At 36.7% G+C, this 21,092-nt stretch overlaps 1 protein-coding gene across 1 annotated transcript in view; it reads left to right on the top strand.

Moving 5' to 3' along the window:
* RNGTT (RNA guanylyltransferase and 5'-phosphatase) overlaps positions 1-21,092 on the top strand; it is a 169,364-nt gene that overhangs the window by 31,964 nt on the left and 116,308 nt on the right. The window contains exons 9-10 of the mRNA XM_063150641.1: positions 9,818-9,953; positions 15,154-15,225. Of these exons, the coding sequence (XP_063006711.1) occupies positions 9,818-9,953; positions 15,154-15,225 (208 nt within the window). The remainder of the gene's footprint in view (positions 1-9,817; positions 9,954-15,153; positions 15,226-21,092) is intronic.

The raw sequence follows: 21,092 nt of genomic DNA, 5'->3' as shown, positions 1-21,092 counted from the left end.
AGAAATTATCAAAATGGGGTGACACTTAAAGAAGAGATTTGGAACCTTACTTTAAAAAACCTTTCTTTAAAGATGGAAGTGACTGTTCTTAGTCCAGTCTTCCAGTCACCACACTGTTTTTTTATAAGTTTTTGAGGTCATGGGGAAAAAAACTGCAGTTTTTGTTTACTTGCCATTGTCCTTTGTGGTCCTTCTTCCATAATTATTTTAACAATTCTTTAAGAGAAAACAAGCTCACTCATTTTAAACTAGTTCTGTATATCTGCCTCTGTAGATGGAAGAATTTTGGTTGAGAATGGGGCTGCAATCCATGTGGAATTTATTTCACTGACTTTACTTGGAATAATATATCTAAGTGGAGATAGTATGTATTTTGTCTGGAAACTAAAGTTGTGAAAGTTATTGAAATGGTTGCAGTAAAGCTTTTACTCCCTTCCAATCAAGACTAAAAGCTCTAAATAAATAGCTGTTATAAACTACAGTACTAATAGTTAGTAACCTGCAGTTTAACTTTGAAGCATGTAATGATAATATAATGTCAGATGCTTCTGGAAAAGTATATAAAAATCACATAAATGGTTCAGGATTAAAATGTATAAAATGCCTTTCTAATGATAGCTGAAAGGAGCAATTCATAGATGTTAACCACTCTACAGCATTCCTCTTAATTTTCTAAAAAGAAAATGCCTAATTGATGGTTTTATTTTCTACATTTAGGTAGGAGAGGAAGAGGAGATGGGGTGGGGAGGCAGGAATGGGGTGTTTGTCATTAGAGAGTTGGAGATTCAGGAGCTGTGAGTTGTTGCTCACTCTGCAGCTTAATAATTGTCCTGTACAGTTGGATTGGCCAGTAAATTTAGGGTTATAAGACTAATACTTGCCTCTTTTCCACAGCATGAGAACCCATAAGTATTGTATGGTTGCTTGAGTTTTCATTTGAGAGTGTAAAAATAAAACTTTTGTAAATTGAGTTTGGATTAAAGGCACTTTTGGTTTGTTTAGCATGTCCCCAGTCTCTAGGTAAAGCTATTTAGTTCAGGGCAAGGAAGGTCTAGTACCAGGTGGCCTCATTATCTCCTCCTTTTGCCATGTTGTCCATTTCCCCTGTTTTCCCTACTGTGTAGGCAATAAGGACATGTTTAGGCTTTGGCTAGCAGACTTTGACAGCAGAAGAGGAGCTGTCAGGATTTCATAGCTGGACTTGTGGCTGTTTTTAGATATCTCATTCATTTTATTTAACTGTTAATTTTGAACCAGGAGAGATCTCTTTTGATTGGGAGACTGTAAGTCAAATGAGGCAGCATAGAATGTCATAAACTGTTGGACTAATATTGGAACAATTGGATATAAAAAAAATGTCTGGTTTTGTGTTTGGTTTTTTTTTTGGGGGAGGGAGTGGGCTGGTGGTGGTGTATTTATATATTTATTACTAAGGCACATCCATATCACTTTGTTGCTTCTTCATCTCCTGATTATTCTTTTTACAGTCATTGAGTCAATGTAGAGGAATGAATAAATAGGTGTGACAGAACCCATTATCCCTCATGTGGATCTAAATTTACTTGAATGGCCAAAGAAAGCATTCTTACTCTAGGTTGTGGTTTCTCATTTACATATGCTCACAACCCTGTCGTGGCTCTGAAAGAAGGGTTTTGTGTCCATTCCTTGAGTGTTTAAGGAGCAGTTCTGATGAGATGCTATGCAGGAAGTCTGTTCTGGGGAGAAGCAGGGCTGATACTTGACAGTTCTGAAGCCTCTCGGCGCACAGAGTTTTATTGGCACAGTTCTGGGCTCTTTGAACAATGCTACCTAACTGATTATTCATATGTAACTGTTTGAGTATTTGGACAGATTGTCTTATAAGCAAGCTCTTTTGTTTATTTATAAATAGTTAATGCATTAACTTATTATGTAGCTTGTGCTATGAATACTGATCTTAGAGTTTTCAACTGTAGTGCTGAAATGTTCTAATAAGATCCAGATAAAGGGTGTGCCTGCATGTGTATCTGCTTTTCAAGCAACCAGTATCAGTGATTACTGGCTTATTTCTTTATTTTCCTTTCTCCCAGACCACTTTTAGTGGAACAGTACATTCTGCAGCTGCTGGTTCTCCTAGGGGGGATTACAGACACATCCATGAAGCATAACGGCTTGTGTTCAGTCAGGGAGGAATGACATTCAGTTTGTGAAGAGATATCCAGGGCATCCCCTTTCTCTTGGAGCTGATCTGCTCTGTGAGCACAAATGGCAGTTGTGTTCCTGCTGTGGCTTGTGCCAGTGATGCAGGTGGAATTGACCCAGAACACACTCTGGCATAAATCAGTTCCAGGTTAAGGGGATCTCCTTTTTCAGAGCTGTGTTACTCATTTCATGACTGCTCTGTACCTGCCCTCCATCAGAGACATTATGGTTCACTTGCTTGGGAAGGAAACAATGTAACTACTTGTCATCTAATGCTAAATTAATTTGTTATTCTTTCTTATATATATATTTTTTAGCCTGTTGCTTCAGGCATGAATTTTGCCTTAGACCTCCAAGATATTTTCAGACAAAGGTTTGTGGAGAGGTATGGAGCCAAAGAAGATCAAGCAAACTTGAAAATCTATCTGCAATAAATAATGAAGACAATAATAACAACAACAGCAAAAATTATGAAACAATTCAAGAGTTCTATCAAACTGGAGATATAGTTTGTTCCATTAATCTTGCAGCTTTAAAAAAAAAGTAATCAGAACATTATACTATGCAGTTGTTTTTCAGCAGTGTTCCTATCAGTAATTGAGAAATGCACTTAGTATCATGAAAATTTGGGTGAAGCAAAGATAATCTAATATTTTAAATTATTCTGTTAGTATAAAGGTTGTTACTGGATAATATCTTTTCTAGCTTGTTAACAATTCTTTTATTTTTCATCAGACAAATCACGTCACAATGCACTATAGGAGCTCCTCAATATGTAGTAGTTGTAGTTTAATTTACCTTTTGTTGTTTACCTTGTAAATAATGATTACAAGACAACTTTAAATTTAACCCACAAAGTTTAATATCCTTCTAAAAATAAAGAAACAAAACCCCCACTGCACTCTAACTTAATTAAAACCCTGGAAGACAGACAAGAAAAACACTGTAACTGGATAGGCTTTTTAAACCTAGCTAAATGCTTCATTTTACCAGCAGTTTCACAGTCTAATAATACTTTAGATAGAAAATGTAGTTTTACACTGGTTTTGAATTTGCCATCTGTTAAATTAATTAAAGTATCTTTATGTTTGATTTATAAAACAGGAAAAGCTAAAGTTTGAGCTCAGTCTCAACTGCAATGCTTTATCAGGGGAAATTATAGTAGTTTCCACAATTCCTATGCATTTTTCCATGGTCCTTAGTGTTGCCATTGTCTCCTTTATTGAAAAACTTCCCAGGTGAGAGGATACCATAAAGTTGTATAATCATGCAGCATTATTCTATATTTTTCACCACCCTGTTCATTATTTGATCTAATTATTTGTTTGCTGTTTTGTTTTGTTTGTTTGCTTGTTTGGCTGCAGCTCCTGTTCTGTGCTCTCACTGAACCCTAAACAGTAGCTGCTATATGAGCTTTTTCTGCTGACAGTTAATTTAGAACCTTGTAAGGTGGGGGAGTGTGGTCACGTCTCTCCTCCTCCTGGCCGTGGTACCCTTTGGATATCAAAACTTGCAGTGTTTGTTGCTGTAGTTTTGGGCATATTGAATATTTTTATAGTAAATATCATCTGCAGATCCGCTCACATTTGATGATGTTCGGGGCAATAACAGTCACAAAATAACTGCTCTGGACCTTGCATTGTCAAGGGAAACAAATGAAAAGGGAAACTTGCATTCAGAGTTTAAAGGAGAGTGGTGGCGGGCAAGAATAAGGTTTTGATGCTGAGTGTGGTAACTATGGAGGAGACTGATGAATAGTAAAAATTATGGAGACTGAAAAGTTGTATAAGCTGTGTGGTATCTCAATTTAGAGTGGTGACTAGACAAGGTTACTTCATTATCTGGAATACCACCTCAGCAAATCCTGTGAAAATAAAATTCTTTGTTCTCAAATAAGCAGGGTGATTGGTGAAGATCAATTCATCAATGCCTGGAGGTATTTAGAAGACATATAGATGTGACACTTCAGGACATGGTTTAGTGGTGGACTTGGAAGTATTAGGCTTACATTTGGACTGAAGTGTCCTGAAAGTCTTTTCCACCTGAAATGATGCTATGAATATCAAAATCAAGCATAGCCCTTCCATTGTGATATATGAGGTGATCAATAAGACATGAAAGTTGTTTTTTTTCCTCTACTAGCATTGTCAGGGCAGTGGTATCTTGAACTAATGATTCAGAACATGAGGCTGGTTGTTGGAAACCTTCTGACTTCTCACTAAATTAGATGATGTAGCAGATGAACTAGGACAACTTTCTTGATTATAACATAAATATAGGAAAGCATTCATTTTGTTTAGGAAAGATGCAAGATGCAAGATAAAATATGAGGAATAACATTTTATTTTCCAAATAACTGAAGGATAAAAAATTTTTTACAGAGTTCAGATTTAAAAAAAAAAATCCCTACAGGATTTTTAAAGAAAACTTCTGAGTTACTGCTGAACCTGACCTGCTGGAGATGCCTGATCAGAGTTGTCATGATGAGCACACTTGAACATCGAATGCAAGCTGGGTGCCTTGACCTCCATAATAAGAGTTTAGCCAAGACAGTTTTGAAGCACAGGGAACTGGTCATTTCACCCCATGGAGACACCTTAAAATTGTGGAAGTTAACCAGAAGCTGAATTCTACCCTCTTATGAGGGTGGAGAATTGGTGGAGTATTTCAACAGGTGACACATCCAGGTGCTTCTGAGTGTAGCAAGAGATAAACAAGATACATTTATGTACTAAACAAGAGCCCAGTAACAGTATTTTAATGCTGAGGGGAAAAAAAGTCTTGATTTTAGAAGCTAAGTTTGGATCTATCATGCTAGGGCTTTGCTTAACATTTAAATAATTATTATTGAAATGAGAAGTAAAAATAGATAAAAAAAGCAGGTTTTCTCTTTATTAAATGACAGGTTTGGTTGCCCTAAGGGCAGTAGTTAATAGAATTACCTAGAATTACTTTGACTGAGGAACACAGTCTGCAGTATAGATGAGGAATGGGATTTCCTCTGAGTTCAACCATTTTGGTAGAAGTTCGTATAAGGAAAAAATTGTGGTTTTGGCCTAGAAAGACTGGTATATCTCATGCTTCTGGACTTTGACAAAATTGCCCTTTATTAGAGAAAACGAGGCTAAGAAGATTGCTAGAATTCTAAGATAGGTAAAGAATAGATTGAAAGAAAATGGCAAAGTATAGTTTTGAAAGAAAATGCATAAAAAGACATAAGTAGAGATCTAAATATTAATTTTCTTGTATCATTTAGTATTTTGAAGCACAATCCAAGTATGTTCTGATAAACAAATGAGGGAGATCAGCCACTGAATTCACTAAGGAGTAGAATAATAAAACTGGAAGGATATTTAGTAGTAGGAAATGCAAGGTCATGAAGGAGAAATATTGGAGCTAGAGGCTGTTAATTGGAAATGACTGTCAGTCACAATCTAAGGGATTTTTTGGTTTAAAATACTGTGGAGACTGTTGATGGCATACTTTAATCTAGAAATAAGCGAGAGAAATACAAAGTGTTGGTACAGTCAGAGCAGACTAACTTCCAAAGGTCTGTGTGTGTGTTTTTTAAAAAATTATTTGGAATTTGGACTGTTGAATACATAATTCTGCATCAGCTTCTGCATGTAGAAAGCATGTCTCTTGCTGGCTTGTGTGCTGTGTATTCATGCAAATGACAGCATATGTACATCTTTGAAGAAGGTGTTTGTGATAGAACTGTCAGTGTGCTGATTAAAAAGGCATTGTTTCCTTCTGTTTACACATTGAAAATAATACTGTAAGTCTTCTTGTAAGTTCCTGTGTTAGTGTCCCTGTGTCCAGGCTTTGTCATCCTTGAGGAGACATCTTCTAAAGCAGTAACCATTGCCAGCAGCAATTCATAGAAGAAAGCAAGCTGAGCCTTCCCCATCTATTGGGATTTAGGGTTTTTGCTCCATGTGCCACAGGCCAGCTTCAAACTCTTCTAATTTAAAGTTACTCTGAATCCAGCACAGTCTGGATTCAGGTCAGGACATGGAACTGCAGCAGCTTAGTGACACAGATAGATGATCTCCTACTGTCAGCCATTAATTTTCATTCTCTTGGCCTTTTCCTCAGTGTTTGATGCATCTGGCCAGAAGTTGATGCCTTCTTGCCAGGAGGGAGTGGCAGGGTCCAATGTAAAGCACTTGTGTGACTTGGCCTCATCTTAGGTGATCCATCTAGAGTGGTGACATGCTCGTGGTTTTGAAAAGTTGCCAATCATAAAAGGAAATGAAGGAATTGAAAATCATATCTGTAGCAGGATTTCATTGTTACCTCTGCGTCAGTGAGCATATTAGAGATGCTAATTGCTATTCAGATTTGGGTAATGCTTATTTGTGTGGGAGGGCAGCACTTGCACAAGGCTGAATTCCAGGCTGTATAATGAACTCCCTTCGGAATGGAGAGCTGCCGTGTGTTTCGTGCTTAGAGTTGATGATGGAATTTCTTCTATTTTGCATTCTTTAATGTGATAATACAGACACAGGCATATTTAAAAAGTAAAATGAAAAAAGAGCAGCAATGGCAGCGCTGTGTCAAAATGAATAATCTTCTTTGATACAGCCTGTCTAAAGAAATACTGCAGGGCAAAGAAAGCTCCTAGAGGAGCTGAATTTTTAAGCTTCCTTTGAAACAATATTTCTAATCCATTTGCTACTTGTAGATTTTTTTCTCAGAAAATTACTTGTGTGTTGAACTCAAGCTCAGAAGATAGGATCTTAATGTTTGAGGAAGCTGTGTTGTATTTTTATATTATTCTTAAGGTATTAAAACTCCTATAAAGCACAAAATTAACATATGTAAGTTCACTGCTGAGATCGTTGCTGTCATTTTGGCTGAGAGAAAGTTAAACATAAATAAAGCACATCACAAAATTGAAGTCGGAAGCAAAACTTCTGTGAATACTCAGGCAATCAGTTTTGTGGTAAATATATTTTGGCAAGCACTACACCATGTGTAGTGAGGTGCTGTGTTGGGGGAGTATTTTCAAATCCAGTTTTGTGAATCATAATAATATGGAAAAGAGGGCAGAGGCCACGTGTTCCAGTGGGTACAGTGTTGGATTTGGACATTGGGACATGCAGTTCTGTTCTTGTTCCTTAATCTCAGTGACCATATATTGATGGACACCAAGTAATTTACCTTATTTTATGCATTAAGTAATAGCTTCCTGAAATGCACTTTCAAATTTAATGAAATGCACATAAAGGAGAAACCTCTTTTTTTAACTTAGGATTTTCAGTGTAGCTCATGTCAGCTTCAAAATTGTGTAAAAACCAAAAACCTACCACCGCCACAAAACAAACTTAACTGAAAATAGAAGCCTAGTAATTATTTTAGCTTGTTTGGGGCCCAACTGATGTGGACTGCATGATACAGGATATTGGAGGAGGCAAATGAGCCTTTGATCCAATTGCCTTTATTTGGGTATGCTAAAAATAATTGATTTCTGAAGGGAAAACTTTATTTGATGGTTCATGGTTTTTAAAGTTTAAAAATTAAAGTTATTAATACTCTGGTAGGTGGTTTGGAGATCTGTTTGTCTAATGCCAAGAACTGTCATTCTGCAAATGAAATTTTCATCCTATTTCCTGAATTATTTTGTTAATAATATTGTCCAGTTAGAATTAATAACAGGCCTTGCCTCAGGATCAGAAGTGAATGAAAAGTAGCTTCTAATGAAACTTTAGATTTTACCATTTCTATGACTGGATATTTTATCTGCTTGTGAGATTAATCTGCATGGACATCATGTCCCTCTGTTTGTCAGAATTTCTTGGTTTGTAGAGATTGCTCTGACAGTTTTGAGAGATTATGTTTGTAGCTCAAATATGATCCTCTACTTCCATGTATAGTTTTCAGAGGTGAATGAGCAGTTGTGTTATTGGTCTTATTGCTGCCCTGCCTTTATTATTTTATTCACTTGTCTGGTTTTACATTGGGACTGAGCCATCTGATGACCGTGACATCTTGTGTGCTTGCCCAGAATCTAAAACAATGGGGCCTGGTTGCTAATTGGAGCTTTTGGGTGCTCGCACAATAGAGGTAATTAGTAATAAATGTACAGCTGTAATAGCAAGTAGTGTTCACAGTGGGCAGTGCAATGTGTGACAGTTAAGTTCCTGTGTTCTGTCTCCAGTGAATGTGTTTGAGAAATCATTGCTCTTTCTTTGCCTTTGTGGTGTTGCCCAGAGGCGTGTTCTCTATTCTGGTGTAAGTGCTTATCTCCTAATACCTTAATTAACTTCTTAAAATATAAATGGCCATGGTACATCGAAATAATATTCGGAAATGTGCTGTTCAGAAGTCCACAAGATTTCTCCATGAATGCTTGTAGTGTCATCTGGATAAAACTTTAAACCTGACATTAAGCACATGAACTTAAGCTTTTTGAGTGAAACAAGCAAACAAAAAACCTCAACCAACCAACCAGCTCAAATCCCTCAATAATTTATAAATTCAGTTTCACCAAAACCTTGCTTATCTCTTGCTTCTTGCCCGTTTTCAATTATTAGCTGCTCATAAAATGCTTCTGTTTTTCAGTCCATCCTTGACCAATTTTTTTCCATCTTATGTTGATAGTAATTAGAATTTTGATAAATTCTGTTGTTTGGACAATATTCAGAGTTTTATTTCAATAGTTTATTAAATTGAGAGAGTAGAGGAGTTTTCAGCCATTCAGCTAAAAAAACCTCGAAAAAAAATTCAAAATAAGACATATCTGGATCAGTTTAATGTCTTTCTCAAGCAGAGAACTTGTTCAGATTCTAAGTTAGAGAGGTATATTACCATGAGACCCAGACAGATGGGTTTACATGAAAGTAATTCACTGTCCTGAGATGAGATTTTTTTTCTGTCTTCAAAGTCAGCATATGCTGCTTCTCAGCATCTCTCTGAAGTAAGATACAGAATCATAGAAATCATAGGATCATAGAATGATTTGGATTGGAAGGGACCACCCAGGTCATCTAGTTATGAAGGAAGATGGCATGCAGAGAGGTATGCTTAACAAAAACTTTGTTTCCATACAGAATGCCCATGAAAATTCTCTGTGGGCTTTAAGAGGCCTGTTACATGGACTCAGTTGAAGAATTGCAGCCCAATTCTGCAGTGTTTGTCCTTGTGAAAGGAAGGTCTAAGGTGTGGCCTGGTTTAACTCCTGTAGCAACTAAGCTCACACATCCCATAGCAGGATAGGGGAGAGAATCAGAAGGGTGGAAGTGAGAAAGGTCAGGGGTTGAGATAAATATAAGGAAAAATAAGGAATTTTACTAGTTCCCATTGGCAGGCATATGTTTAGCCATTTCCAGGAAAGGTGGGCTTCATGGTGCACAACAGTGACTTGGGAAGAAAACCACCATAAATCCAAATGTCCCCTCTTTCCTCCTCCTTCTCCCATTTTTTATTGCTGCTGAGAACAGCATCATATGGTCTGAGATATCCCTTTGGTTAGTTTACAGGTTTAAACTTTCAAATGTAAAAAAGTACTTTGAAAATATTTTTAAAAATAATATCTGTCATGATTACTTTTTTTAACACTTAATATAAAACAAAATAATAGAGATTTTGAGGATTTACCTATAATTATAATATCTTAACACTGCCTTTGCAGGTATATGATGCTGATTGATGGCAGGAATGAAGTTTATATGATTGATAGAGACAACTCTATTTTTCATGTATCCAACCTGGAGTTTCCGTTTCGTAAAGATCTTCGCTCACATCTAACAAACACTCTTCTAGACGGGGTAAGGAGCATATTGTATAATTATTGTAACTATTTCAGTGATGGTTGCTTTTGTACATAAACGGGGCCAAGTTTTTGGCCTGGATCGGTGAATCATAGGATTTCAGGAGGAATATAAATTCAGTCACTGGCTGAATGTGGGAGTTGCTTTTTGTAAGAAATTACTAACCTACAGAATAGGACTGATGACTGCTCTGGGGGGAGCTGTTTGTCTTTGAAATAAATCAAGGTATTGAGATGACATTCTCTGAATATGAGAAAAGCCTTGAAGAAAAATCTAAAAAATTATTGCAGAACTTATCTCTTCCTACAGCTTTATATTTTGAAATAGTAAACATGGTCAATTTTATACAGCTTATGGAAATACTTCTAAAATTTGATAAAATTTTCATGATGTTTTGATGCACTTTTGTGAATTGATGTCTCTGTTTTTGTCACCTTTATTTTCAGCTGATCTGAACTTTTGAATGATTTAGAAATGGCTTAGTTGTATTTGTTTATGGCTAAAACATTTCTAAGTTGCTATGCTAATTTAAATTGTGTAAACTTGCTAATGAACTTTTTGAGCCTGTTGTAAACCAAGTTGTAAAACATATAGAGTTGTGTATTTGGAGGCTGGGCTGGTGGCAAACTTTTCATAACTGTAGCCACAAGAAGAAATTATTTCATTCTTGACTGTCCCATTTCACATGACCGAGAGAATTTCACTAGCTCTTACCCTAATAGATCAATGCAGTTTCCTTTTATGCAGTTTCAGTAGTATTAGAGACTCTCCATTGCTGTAAGTCCTGCTTGATGAAGTATTTTTGTACCTGAGATAGCTTCCATGTTGATCCTCTGAAGCCTATTGCACTTCTCAGCCATATTGTCTTTATTAACTTTCTTTCCTTTCTCAGGCTCTTGTTGTCAGTATTCTACTTGGAATGTCACTTCTGTGAGTGATGTGTCTTACTGAGCACACATTTCCATGTGAAGCGTGTGTAAATTGAGTCTGTGAGGATAATTACTGCGAGGAACGATGTGCTGTCTCAGGGACAGAGAAGCAGATAATGGAATCTTTTCCACCACCTCTGCTTCATTGAAAAATTGAGAGCATAATGCAAGAAATGCCATGCTGTCAGCTCAGAAGTGGTTGCACAAGCTGTCGTGTCTGGTAGGAGCCTCTTCAGCCAGGCAGCTTCTGAATGATATACATATTATTTTTGATGGCATACATTAGGTTCCATGCTTTTGAGATAAAAAGCCTGGTATTGCTGTTTTTCCCCCTGCTACTTCTAAGGCTCTTGAGAAAGTAATGACTTGCTAGTGTCCATATGGTACAGTCCTAGGTGTTCTTGAGGGAAATGGCTGCTCTTTCATTTGTTTATTTAATTATTCTCTTTATTTCAAACAGATGTTTTAGTGAAGGTGGCTGATATGTGTATAGTGGAACACAGGGATATTGAGATAAGTGCACAATGTAGCTGTGGGGCATGGAAGAGAGTCTCTGATCTGGTGTGTTGTGTTCCCCAGATTTATGGTTTAAGTCTCTTAAGAATGACTGAAGTTCTCTCAGGTACCCACAGGGCATGAACTATAACTTTGCTTAATTTGTGGTTCTCTAAAAGTTTGACTGTTAATAGTGCATTTTGGTGTTTCACTTTATTGGAATAAAATCAGTCTTTAGTGTGTTTTTTTTTTTTCCCTCCTACATTATTTTTTAATGAAGTGGAAAGCAAAGTGACATGAAATGAACAAGTACTGATTGAATGAAGTACCCTGAGATAGAACTAAAGCCTTTCAATGGATAAATACTTTTCATAGTACAAATTTCTAAATTTGTTTCGGTATGGTCAGTTAAATAAAAAGATGCTGCTGGAATTTTTTCTTTTTCAACTGAAATTCCTTTAACAGGTTTGAGGATAAGACTTGCCTATTATTTGACGCATCAGAAGAACTTAGCTTTGTAATTGAATATTTGCCTAATGTTGATGCCAAATGAAAATTTCCATGAATGGTCCTTTATTCTAGATATATGCATGATTGATTTTATTTTATTTTTTAAATCCATGGGAAGAAGTTGGCTTTTTCTCTTAACATATTTTACTAATTAGTGCTTGAAGGGCTGTTGAAATGAATTCTTTAATTACAGGCTCAAGTAGTTCATACTTCCTGTCCTTGAAGTAGCTTTCTCTCTTTCAGGGAATGAAAGTATAGATTAAGGTGGTCCAATTGGTTTTGCTTTAGAATATTCTTAAAAATATGAGAAAAAAGGAAACAGAAAACAGAAATATCAGTGCCATGTAGCAAAATTCTACTTGTTTTAAGAATACAAAAGATTAATATCTCCCTAACATTATTTAAAATGACAGTATACATGAAACTTTCATAAAGGCAATTTCCATGCATTCAGGGATCTTTTAACTTGCTTTAAGGCCTCTGGTGTAAGCCTTTCATGTGGTTGTCTTTGAGAATTTCAGATGCATTTGTGGTTCATTTTGGGCTGAAATTACTTGCAAACAGTTCTTATGTGATCAGTGACGTCTTGGGTGATGACAGATCTGCCCCACTCTGTGCTCATCTCCAGCTTTTCAGTTGCAATTGTTCAGTCATGGAAGAAAGTTTTTTGCAAAGCTCATTAAAGCTAATTTAAATTTCACCTACAGGTGACTAGTATGACTTATTCCTTTAGAAGCCAAGTGTTTTGCATCCATAGTGCTATCTGAGGGAATGCACAGTTTTGTTCAAATGTTTCGGCTGTCATGCAAAAAAGCTAAATAGCTATTTTCAGGAGCTTTCTTGGCATTCTGCTTAGCTTTGGAACAGTTGAGTAGAAAATGCAGAGTCATCCTTAGGCTTGGAGTAACTTTTACAGTTTTAATGCAATTTTGAAATGCACAATACTGGCTGTAAATCTGCATGGAGTCTGTAGAAGGAGCTGCAGAGACGCAGGTGTGCCTTAGGGATAATGTTATGTTATATTAGCATGTCATGTGAGAGGGTTTGGGTTCAAGTTTTTAGTTATCTAAAAATTGGCTTAAATATAGTCTTATAGTACCAGGTTATTACTCAGGTCAGAATGAGTGAGTTTAATTGTGGTCATTCCACAAATACTACATTTTCCCATCTTCTCTGAAGTTGTCTCTGGGGTCTGTTCCCTGGTGTGTTTTTTCAATTCTGATAATTTCAGGGAAGATTCTGAAATCAGATTGTAAAATAATGATGTGTTAGAGCATTTCTAATCGGAACCATTCCCATGCTCACTTTGCAGCTTTTGCCTTATGACAGTTGTATTGGCGTAACTAATGGAGCAGGCAGTGTTGTTGTCATGATGGAGATGAGCAGTGCAGGAATTTGTCATCTCATCTTCTAAGGCATATTGTGCTATTGTTTTTTGCTCTGGTAGCTGGGGTTTCAGTCAGGATGTCAAAGAGAACAGGAGGCAGGGGAAGAATAAAAGAAGGGAGGAGATGAGGAAAAAGGCTTGTTTGATCAGTAATAGAATAAAAATGTATACGTGTCTGAAGTAGAGAAAAAGTTAAAAATAAACACTTCAAAGGATGTTTAAAAACAGTTCTTGGTCCTCTTTGTTGTATTTTTTAATCCTGAGAGGGAAGATATTGGAATATTACAAGGGAATAGTTTCCACTCATTGGATTCATGTTTTTTTAATTTTTAATTTTAAAAAAAGTAGTTGTGTGGAATGATGTGTAAGGTCAACTCAGGGAGCCATGCTGCACGTGGCTTTGAAATCCCAGTCTCCATCTCAGTGTTGTGTTCACAGAGGAAGAAATTCCAAAATACTAAGTAGGTAATTTAGATTTCACAGTGGTTTTTGGGAACGATATGTTCATGTCTTCTACTTCAGTTTTCAGTGCTTCAAGCTTTATGTTTGCTTTAAACCAAATCTATGTTTTTACAACTGAACTGCTTGGGTATTTTTTCAAAGCAAGTTGTGGTTAGATGCTAGGTATAATTAAAGAATCTTGTTATTGTTGTACAGACTGAAAATTAATCTTACATAAGTCAATCAGACTTTTTTGGGTTTATTTTGTAGCATCCATGGATTCTGAGAGAAATTAAAAGGTTGTAAGACATAAAAATAGCAAGACATTCATTAACTAAACAAAAATAGAGATGATGTAATGTTCTTTTTTTGGAATAATTCTTGAACTCCTGAGTTTGCTCTCATCATGTCATAGTGAACTATTTTCATGTTTTTTAGTTGTTTTATGTTGTTTGTGTGAATTTGGAATTTTAACTTTTAACTTTAATTTTTTTTTTAATTAAAAAAAAAATAAATCTGTAGCTGTTACCACTTATTAGCCAAGAATCAGGTAGGGGAGGGAGGTAGGGAGAAGATGGATTGCATTTAGAGAAGTGGTTATTTCAGAGTTGTCTCTGGAAAACATCTACCAGTGGTTGACTGTTAACATTTTCAGTCTTCATTGTTGATTCATCAAACTCTATATACTATGTCTAATTCCTGTCATAGGAAGCCTGAGTTACAGATGCAACGCCCCCATGTAAGGAGTCTGTATTTTTGCCCATACCATTACGTTCAGGAAACACACTTGTGTTTGGATGTTGATCAATAATGTTCTTTCCCCACCTGGCCTGTTTTCAGTCTGATTTGCTGGTACATATTGAATGTTAACTGGCTTCATGTGGTGCAGAGAGTGGCTGTGATACTTGTGTCTGAAGGAGCCGTCCTCTTTAGTCACAGTGCAACAGCGTTCAAGCAAATTGCAGCTCTCAGTGCTGCCTAGGACACTTTCAAAATTCAAAGATCCAACCTGAGCATAGACAATGAATGTGAATGCTTGTTTTGTACTTCCTCTCTGTTGTGCTTCTCACTGTGGGCAAGATTGCCAGTAGTGCTTGGTTGGCTTAGGATCACAGTTCTTACTGAGGTTTCTTTTCTATAACTCATTATTCACTCAAGACTTTGAAAGCTGTGGGGAAACTAATGAATAAATGTTGCAAATCTGAATGGGAAGCCCTAGCACAGCCTCCTGGTGTTTGTTTTGTTGAATGCTTACTGAGAGACTTTTAAGACCACAATATTATTTGTATAATCTTGACCTGTTGTAAAATTTTTTTGTAATAAAGACGTGGCTGGTGTTTGCATCGTGCTTGCAGGTATATGCATATATAAATGTGTCAACGTTCTTCTTCTGTATTTATGAAAAAAATGCCCATGTTTTCTCTTTTCTTTTAAGGAAATGATCATCGACAAGGTTAATGGACAGGTTGTCCCGCGGTACTTGATATATGACATTATTAAGTTTAATGTAAGTACTTTCAGTTTTATTGCTTATTATAAGTTATTAATTTTTACTTCAATTTTAATATTTTTATATAAGTAAGGGCTTCAGATTAAATATAAACACCAAAACCATTTGAGTATTTTGCATCTTGATAACAAGCGATGTATCAGAATTTAGACTGAAAGCAGCCTTGCAACATATGTTGATTTACTTCCACTTGCTCAAGAAAAGATGGCCATTTGAAACAGTCTGCTAGACACCGTTGGAAAATTTCCCTTTTCTACAGCATGTTTGAACTATTTAGGTAGTGAAATCAAGAGGGGACAGTGGAGTTAACCTGGTGTATTTGTTAGCAGAGCTTCACAGTACTTGTTGGGCTGCTCTGTCAACTCCTCCTCAAATTTCTGTTTGAAACCAGGCAACTGGTCCTCTGCTAAGTCCTCCACAGCAGGGTCTCCTGGTGTCACAGGCTGTAGGGAAAATGTATAATAAGGAAATATATTGCAGAAGTTGTGGAAAAGGAGAATAGAGTGTAGGAATAAAATCGTTGGGTTCCCAAGAAAGAGCTGTTAAACAGTACTGGAAATAGGAAACTTGTTTTCTATAAAACCAGCTTTCATATACAGTAAGGGTTTGAATATCACCAAGGGGCTCTTGCTGGTGTCATTTACAGACTTTTTTTGTTACTGTTTTCTTCATAGTAGCCCACATGGTATTGTGTTTTGGGTTTGCACATCAGCATGGAATAGTGCTGATAACACAGGGACGCTCTCTGTTATTGATGAGCAGCACTCAAGCACTTGGATGGCTTCAAGCCCTTTTCTATTTCACCCTGCTGCACCAGTGAGCAAGCTTGGGGTGCACAGGGAGTAGGGAAGGGGACACAGCCAGGACAGCTGACTCCAGCTGACCCAAGGGACATTCCTTGTCATGTGATGTTGTACTGTGCATATAGGGCTGGGGGAAGAAGGATGTTTGTAGTGGTGGCGTTTGTCTTCCCCAGTCACCATTATGTGTGATGGAGCCCTGCTGCCCTGAGGATGGCCGAGCACCTGCCTGCTTATGGGAAGTGATGAATTCTTGCTTTACTTTTTTTGCATATGCAGCTTTTGCTATAGCTTTGAAACTCTCTTTGTCTCAAACCCTGAGTTTCCTCACTTATACCCTTTTGGTTCTTTCCCCTCATGTTATTCCACTGGCTGTGGAAGGTCTAGGACCTACTGTACTTAAACCACAACAATGTGTTAAATTTAGTCAAAATAGCCCATGGAGAAAACACGGGTGTTAATGCTTCTGGAAAAACAAAATTATTGTTTCAGTGCACCTAACAGGACAATAGCAGTATTAGTAAACCAGAGGACATTTCAGCCTTTCTAAACTACAGTTGACTCTTCCAGTCTTGAGTAAGGTACTACTCAGCTCAGTCACTCAGTGTAAGTGGGAATTGCAAGTGTAGGCATGGTATCAGTCACCAGAAATTACTTAGGTATTCTTGGAAGCATAGTCATACTGTGACTTAGGACGGCTGCTTTTAAAAGGAGTAGTTTGTGGGGAAGATGTGTTAGATTAGGACTAGAAGCTTTTTGTTAACACATTTTAATTCTGTATCTGGATGTCCTTTCTCTAGCATTTTCTGAAAAGTAGGTGTTAGTTTCCTGGATCCCTCCTACCATGAAGACTTTTCCCTAAGCAAGATTTCCATGTACTCTTCTGAAAAACACAGTCTTTTATAACCACTCATGGGTTCTCATTTTTCCTTTACATCTTCTTACCTGCTGTGGTTCCATGTTTATTAACCTTCATGTGTTGCCTTCTCTCTGCTCTCCTTTTAAGTCTAACCTGCCATTCACTGCTGTTACATTTCCTTTGAAGTAAACATGTAATGTTAGAAGTGTACAGTCATTCAGTTTGGGATGTGCATATAAAAGAGCAAAATAACACTTTTCAAAACTCGTAATTATTTTGGTTAAGCTTTGTTTTGTGGTGGAAGGGGAGGAAACCCTCATTTGTAGTGAAGTGTCTGGACTTAACATGATGAATCCCACTTGGCAAACAGGAAAAATCATCAGTAGGTTTCCAGGGGACTGCCAGTGTTTAAGAAAAGACTTCTTTTGGGCAGTGTTTGGTTTTTAAGAGCTGTGGGAATGAGAGGAGGAGCTGGTTACCATGTAATACTTTTTTAAAGCCAAGGACAAATTAAGATAATGTTATCAGTATGAATACAAGCAGGGCTTTAGCTGCAAGAAGTAATTAACAGTGGCCTACTATAAAGATTAAAAAGCACAGCTGTTTTTAGGTTAATTTTAGAAGCTTAATTATAAAAATGGGCACCCAAGGATGTTTGGCTTGGCAAGAAATGATCAACAGAATTTTATCACCAAGAGAGGTAAATGTAATATAACTTGTAAATGGCAAGAAAGGGTAAGTTCCTATTTAAGTTGTGTAAGTTAGGTTTTTGTTCATTTTTTTAGCAGATCTTCAAATAAAATAATTACACAAGGTACCAGTCCTGTTCAAAACCAGAACATTCCTCCCCACCGTCCAAACAAACAACCCCCAAACTCAAAAAATTCCACAAAACAGAAATGGCTCTGGAATTTGGCAGTTTGTTTTGATCTGGAAAGCAGTTGAGTCTTGAAGGTGAATGATGGAGTTACTGTATTGCTGTTCATCATGAGTTACAAGATTTTCAGCATGTCCCCTGTCTCACCCTCAACAGGACTCAGCTTTCTCTGCTCTGGATGCAGCTTTGCAGCTGGGGAAATGCACATTCAAACCCCATTGATAAACACCTTTACTCAGGCAAACCTCATCTTTTAGTCAGGTCTCGTGAACTAAGATATTTTTAGCTGAGCTTATTCTCAAGTGCTTGACCTATTTTGCTAGCTAAGCATTTCAGAGTTTTCTGGCTTTGTCAGAATATTTCTTCTGAAAAGTTGCATTCATAATGCAGAGAATGTGAGTGGATAAGCACCTACCTGTTACAGATTTTAATCCATGTTGTCACTGGTGAGGCTTATTGTGACTTGCTTTTTGATTTTGCTGTAGTGTGTCAGGAATAAACTCTAGCAGCATTCTAGAAAGAAGCAAAAGGAACTAAGAGAATAGACTGACATAACATAGTGTATATTTGGCAATGGATGTCTCTACAGGAAAGTCATAAAACATAAAAATTTCGTTTCAGTGGTTGGGAGAAACCTATACTTGAGCTCTTGAGCAAAACATGTCAGTTGGTTTTGTTGTCTCTTTCCATGACAAATTTTGTATTGAATTCTGATGCTTATCATGTATAGCTGCTGCAAAAGTCTGTCTTCAAGGATGCTGATAGAACACTGACTATTTCTTTGAGTTACTGTTTCTGTGACATCTAGTTTCTAAAAGCTTATAACATCCCATTTTGTTGCAAGAGATGTTTGTGTCAAGAAAAATGATTCTTCAGATTTAAAAAGATTTATTATTGTAATTTTCTTCAGTCTGAAGCATGGCGTTGATTGTTGTTAATAGCACCTCAGAATATGACATTGCTGTCTCACTGCTTTCATCTCACCTGCTAAAGTCAAATTCATGGAAAGAAAGCTGTATCCTAGTGAAATAAGCGTGCCTTTCGACCTTTATGAGCTCCACACATAAGAAATCTGGATTTTTCATATTCCTCTGAACATAAAGTAATAGACTCCTTATAGTGTTTAGTCTTAATGAGTACAGAGCTAAATCCCTGGTTGCTTTTCAGCTTCCTGATTTGTGTCTGTGTGTGGTTGAGTCCATCATTATAGTAACTGTAGCTGTATAGCTACAATTTCAAATTTGGTGGATAATTCTAATAGAACAGAGGAAGCTAACAGTAGAATAATTAATAGCCCCAGAAGCAAATGCAAGCAAATCCAAATCCCTTTTCATCTGAAACAGTCCATGAAAAATGTGGCTTCATTCTCCTGTTATCTTGGAGACAGCTCTTCCTGAAAAGCCTTGTTTTGAGAAGCTTTTTCTTAGATAATATTCAGTAGTTACTTGTAAATGTATGGACACTAAACTTCAGCAACTATTTTTTCCTTAGTTAAGTAACGAACAGTAACACTGGCACGATGTAGGATCTAATTAATGCATTCTTAGCAAAGATGCTGAAAATGAGTACAACTTTCCTTTTCCTTTCTAACCCTGGCCTTTAAATTTTTAAACTCTAGCCAAGTTTTTGTGAGACCAGATTGCAATGGTAAGAATAGACTGAATGCTTGAAAAAGAATAATTATTTGAATGCTTAGAAAGGAGATAGAATTTTGATTAAATTTGCTAATACTTTGTGCATTGAATTAAGTCAAGATCAAGATTTCTTTGGGTGTCATTATGTGTAGCAATGCTGTTGCTATTGATAAAATTTGTCATGGTAAACAGAAATCCTGGTCATAAATCCTGCCCACAGCCAATGTACTCATTGAATTAATGCATGAAAAGTGTTTGTTTTAAATCCCTGTAAAACATTACCATGTCTGACTTTTCTGTTACAAACCTCATTTTAAAGCAATGTAAGGCTGACAGTCCATGCTGTGTCTCACTTATTAGTCTATTAACCTTATCTTAAACTTATAGTGTGAAAGTTTTGAGGGCACAATTCAGAGATGCAAGTGTTTAATTGCATCTCTTCTGTGACAAGTGCACCTGCCTGCCAATCACCTGCCCTTAATTTTGATTCTGAATTCTTTTCAAATGGTATCACCTGAAATTACTTTAACATTTACATTTTAAAACATTTAAACATTTAAAATGCTTTTGTTTCTAATAGTACTAATAGAACTCTGAGCAGTAAGTGTGCTATGGGTATTCTTGCTCTTGCACCCTTTAGATTATTTCTTGTGAAGACTTACCTAGCAAACACCCAAATGCCTGTACTGGTGCTCGTGCTGTGCGTTATGTTCTCAATATGTATCACCTCATTCCTTCATGGCTCAGGGCTATCAGGTAAATGAAATACAAACCATCCACTCAGTTCTGACTTGCTTTGCTTTCTGCTGTTCAGTCTGGGAGAGGTGCATTAAGTTTGCTTTTTCTTCCTCCTCCAGTTTTTATGGTGCTGTTTATTGAGAGCAAGGGCAGCCTGGTCAGATAATGGATTTGAGTATTCTGAAATTACAAAAGGGCAGCATTTTTACAGTATAAGAAGAGCAACAAATGGTGTCTTATAGGGAAGAGAATCAACACAGTAAGGGAGTGATGCTGCAGAAGCTTTTGGGTCTGTGAAGTAGGATTGATGTATCATAGCTAGTTGTTATTTTAAAGTCTTTCTTGCCTCATTCCCCTTCCCTGTTGATCACCTTTTATCTATAATTAAAATCCTGACTTGTACATCTGAACACCAGAATTTGAAAATCTTATTTCTTTGGTAAACTTTCAGACAGCTACCTTGTGTTTGCTTCACTGTTACTCCTTGTATTTCAGTAAAGTGCACAGCAACTGAAAAGTAACCCTTCTGTTTATTCCTTTAAAAAAATGTCCTTTGCTATGATGCATGCCAAATTTAGATTGTTGTTGAAGAGTGATCATTAGTACATACTGACCAGGATGTATTTGCTGTTATCATGCTCTTATTTTTTTATCTAACAAGCTATTATTGTTGGGGAGCATTCTCTAGTGTTGTAATTAGCTTGAAGCTTGACTGTTTTACTTGTTGGTTAGGTTGTGTGAAAAAAACTCCACAATAACCATTTATTTCTTTCTTATTTATTTCTTTCCCTTACATCTATTACTTTTATCTTCCTTTTCCCAACCCAGGGGGCACTATGGATCACAGTGAAGGTGGTTTGTTTTCCATATTTTCCAAAATAAGGCTTAATAAAGTATTATATAAGTAAAAGTGAGTTAATTAAATTCTATCACGCCTGTTTTATTCTCAGAATATA

The sequence above is a fragment of the Melospiza melodia genome, chromosome 3, assembly GCF_035770615.1.
Source record: "Melospiza melodia melodia isolate bMelMel2 chromosome 3, bMelMel2.pri, whole genome shotgun sequence".
NCBI classification, from domain to species: domain Eukaryota; kingdom Metazoa; phylum Chordata; class Aves; order Passeriformes; family Passerellidae; genus Melospiza; species Melospiza melodia.
Note: the sequence above shows the minus strand (reverse complement) of the source record. Positions and strands in the feature narration are given on the sequence as shown.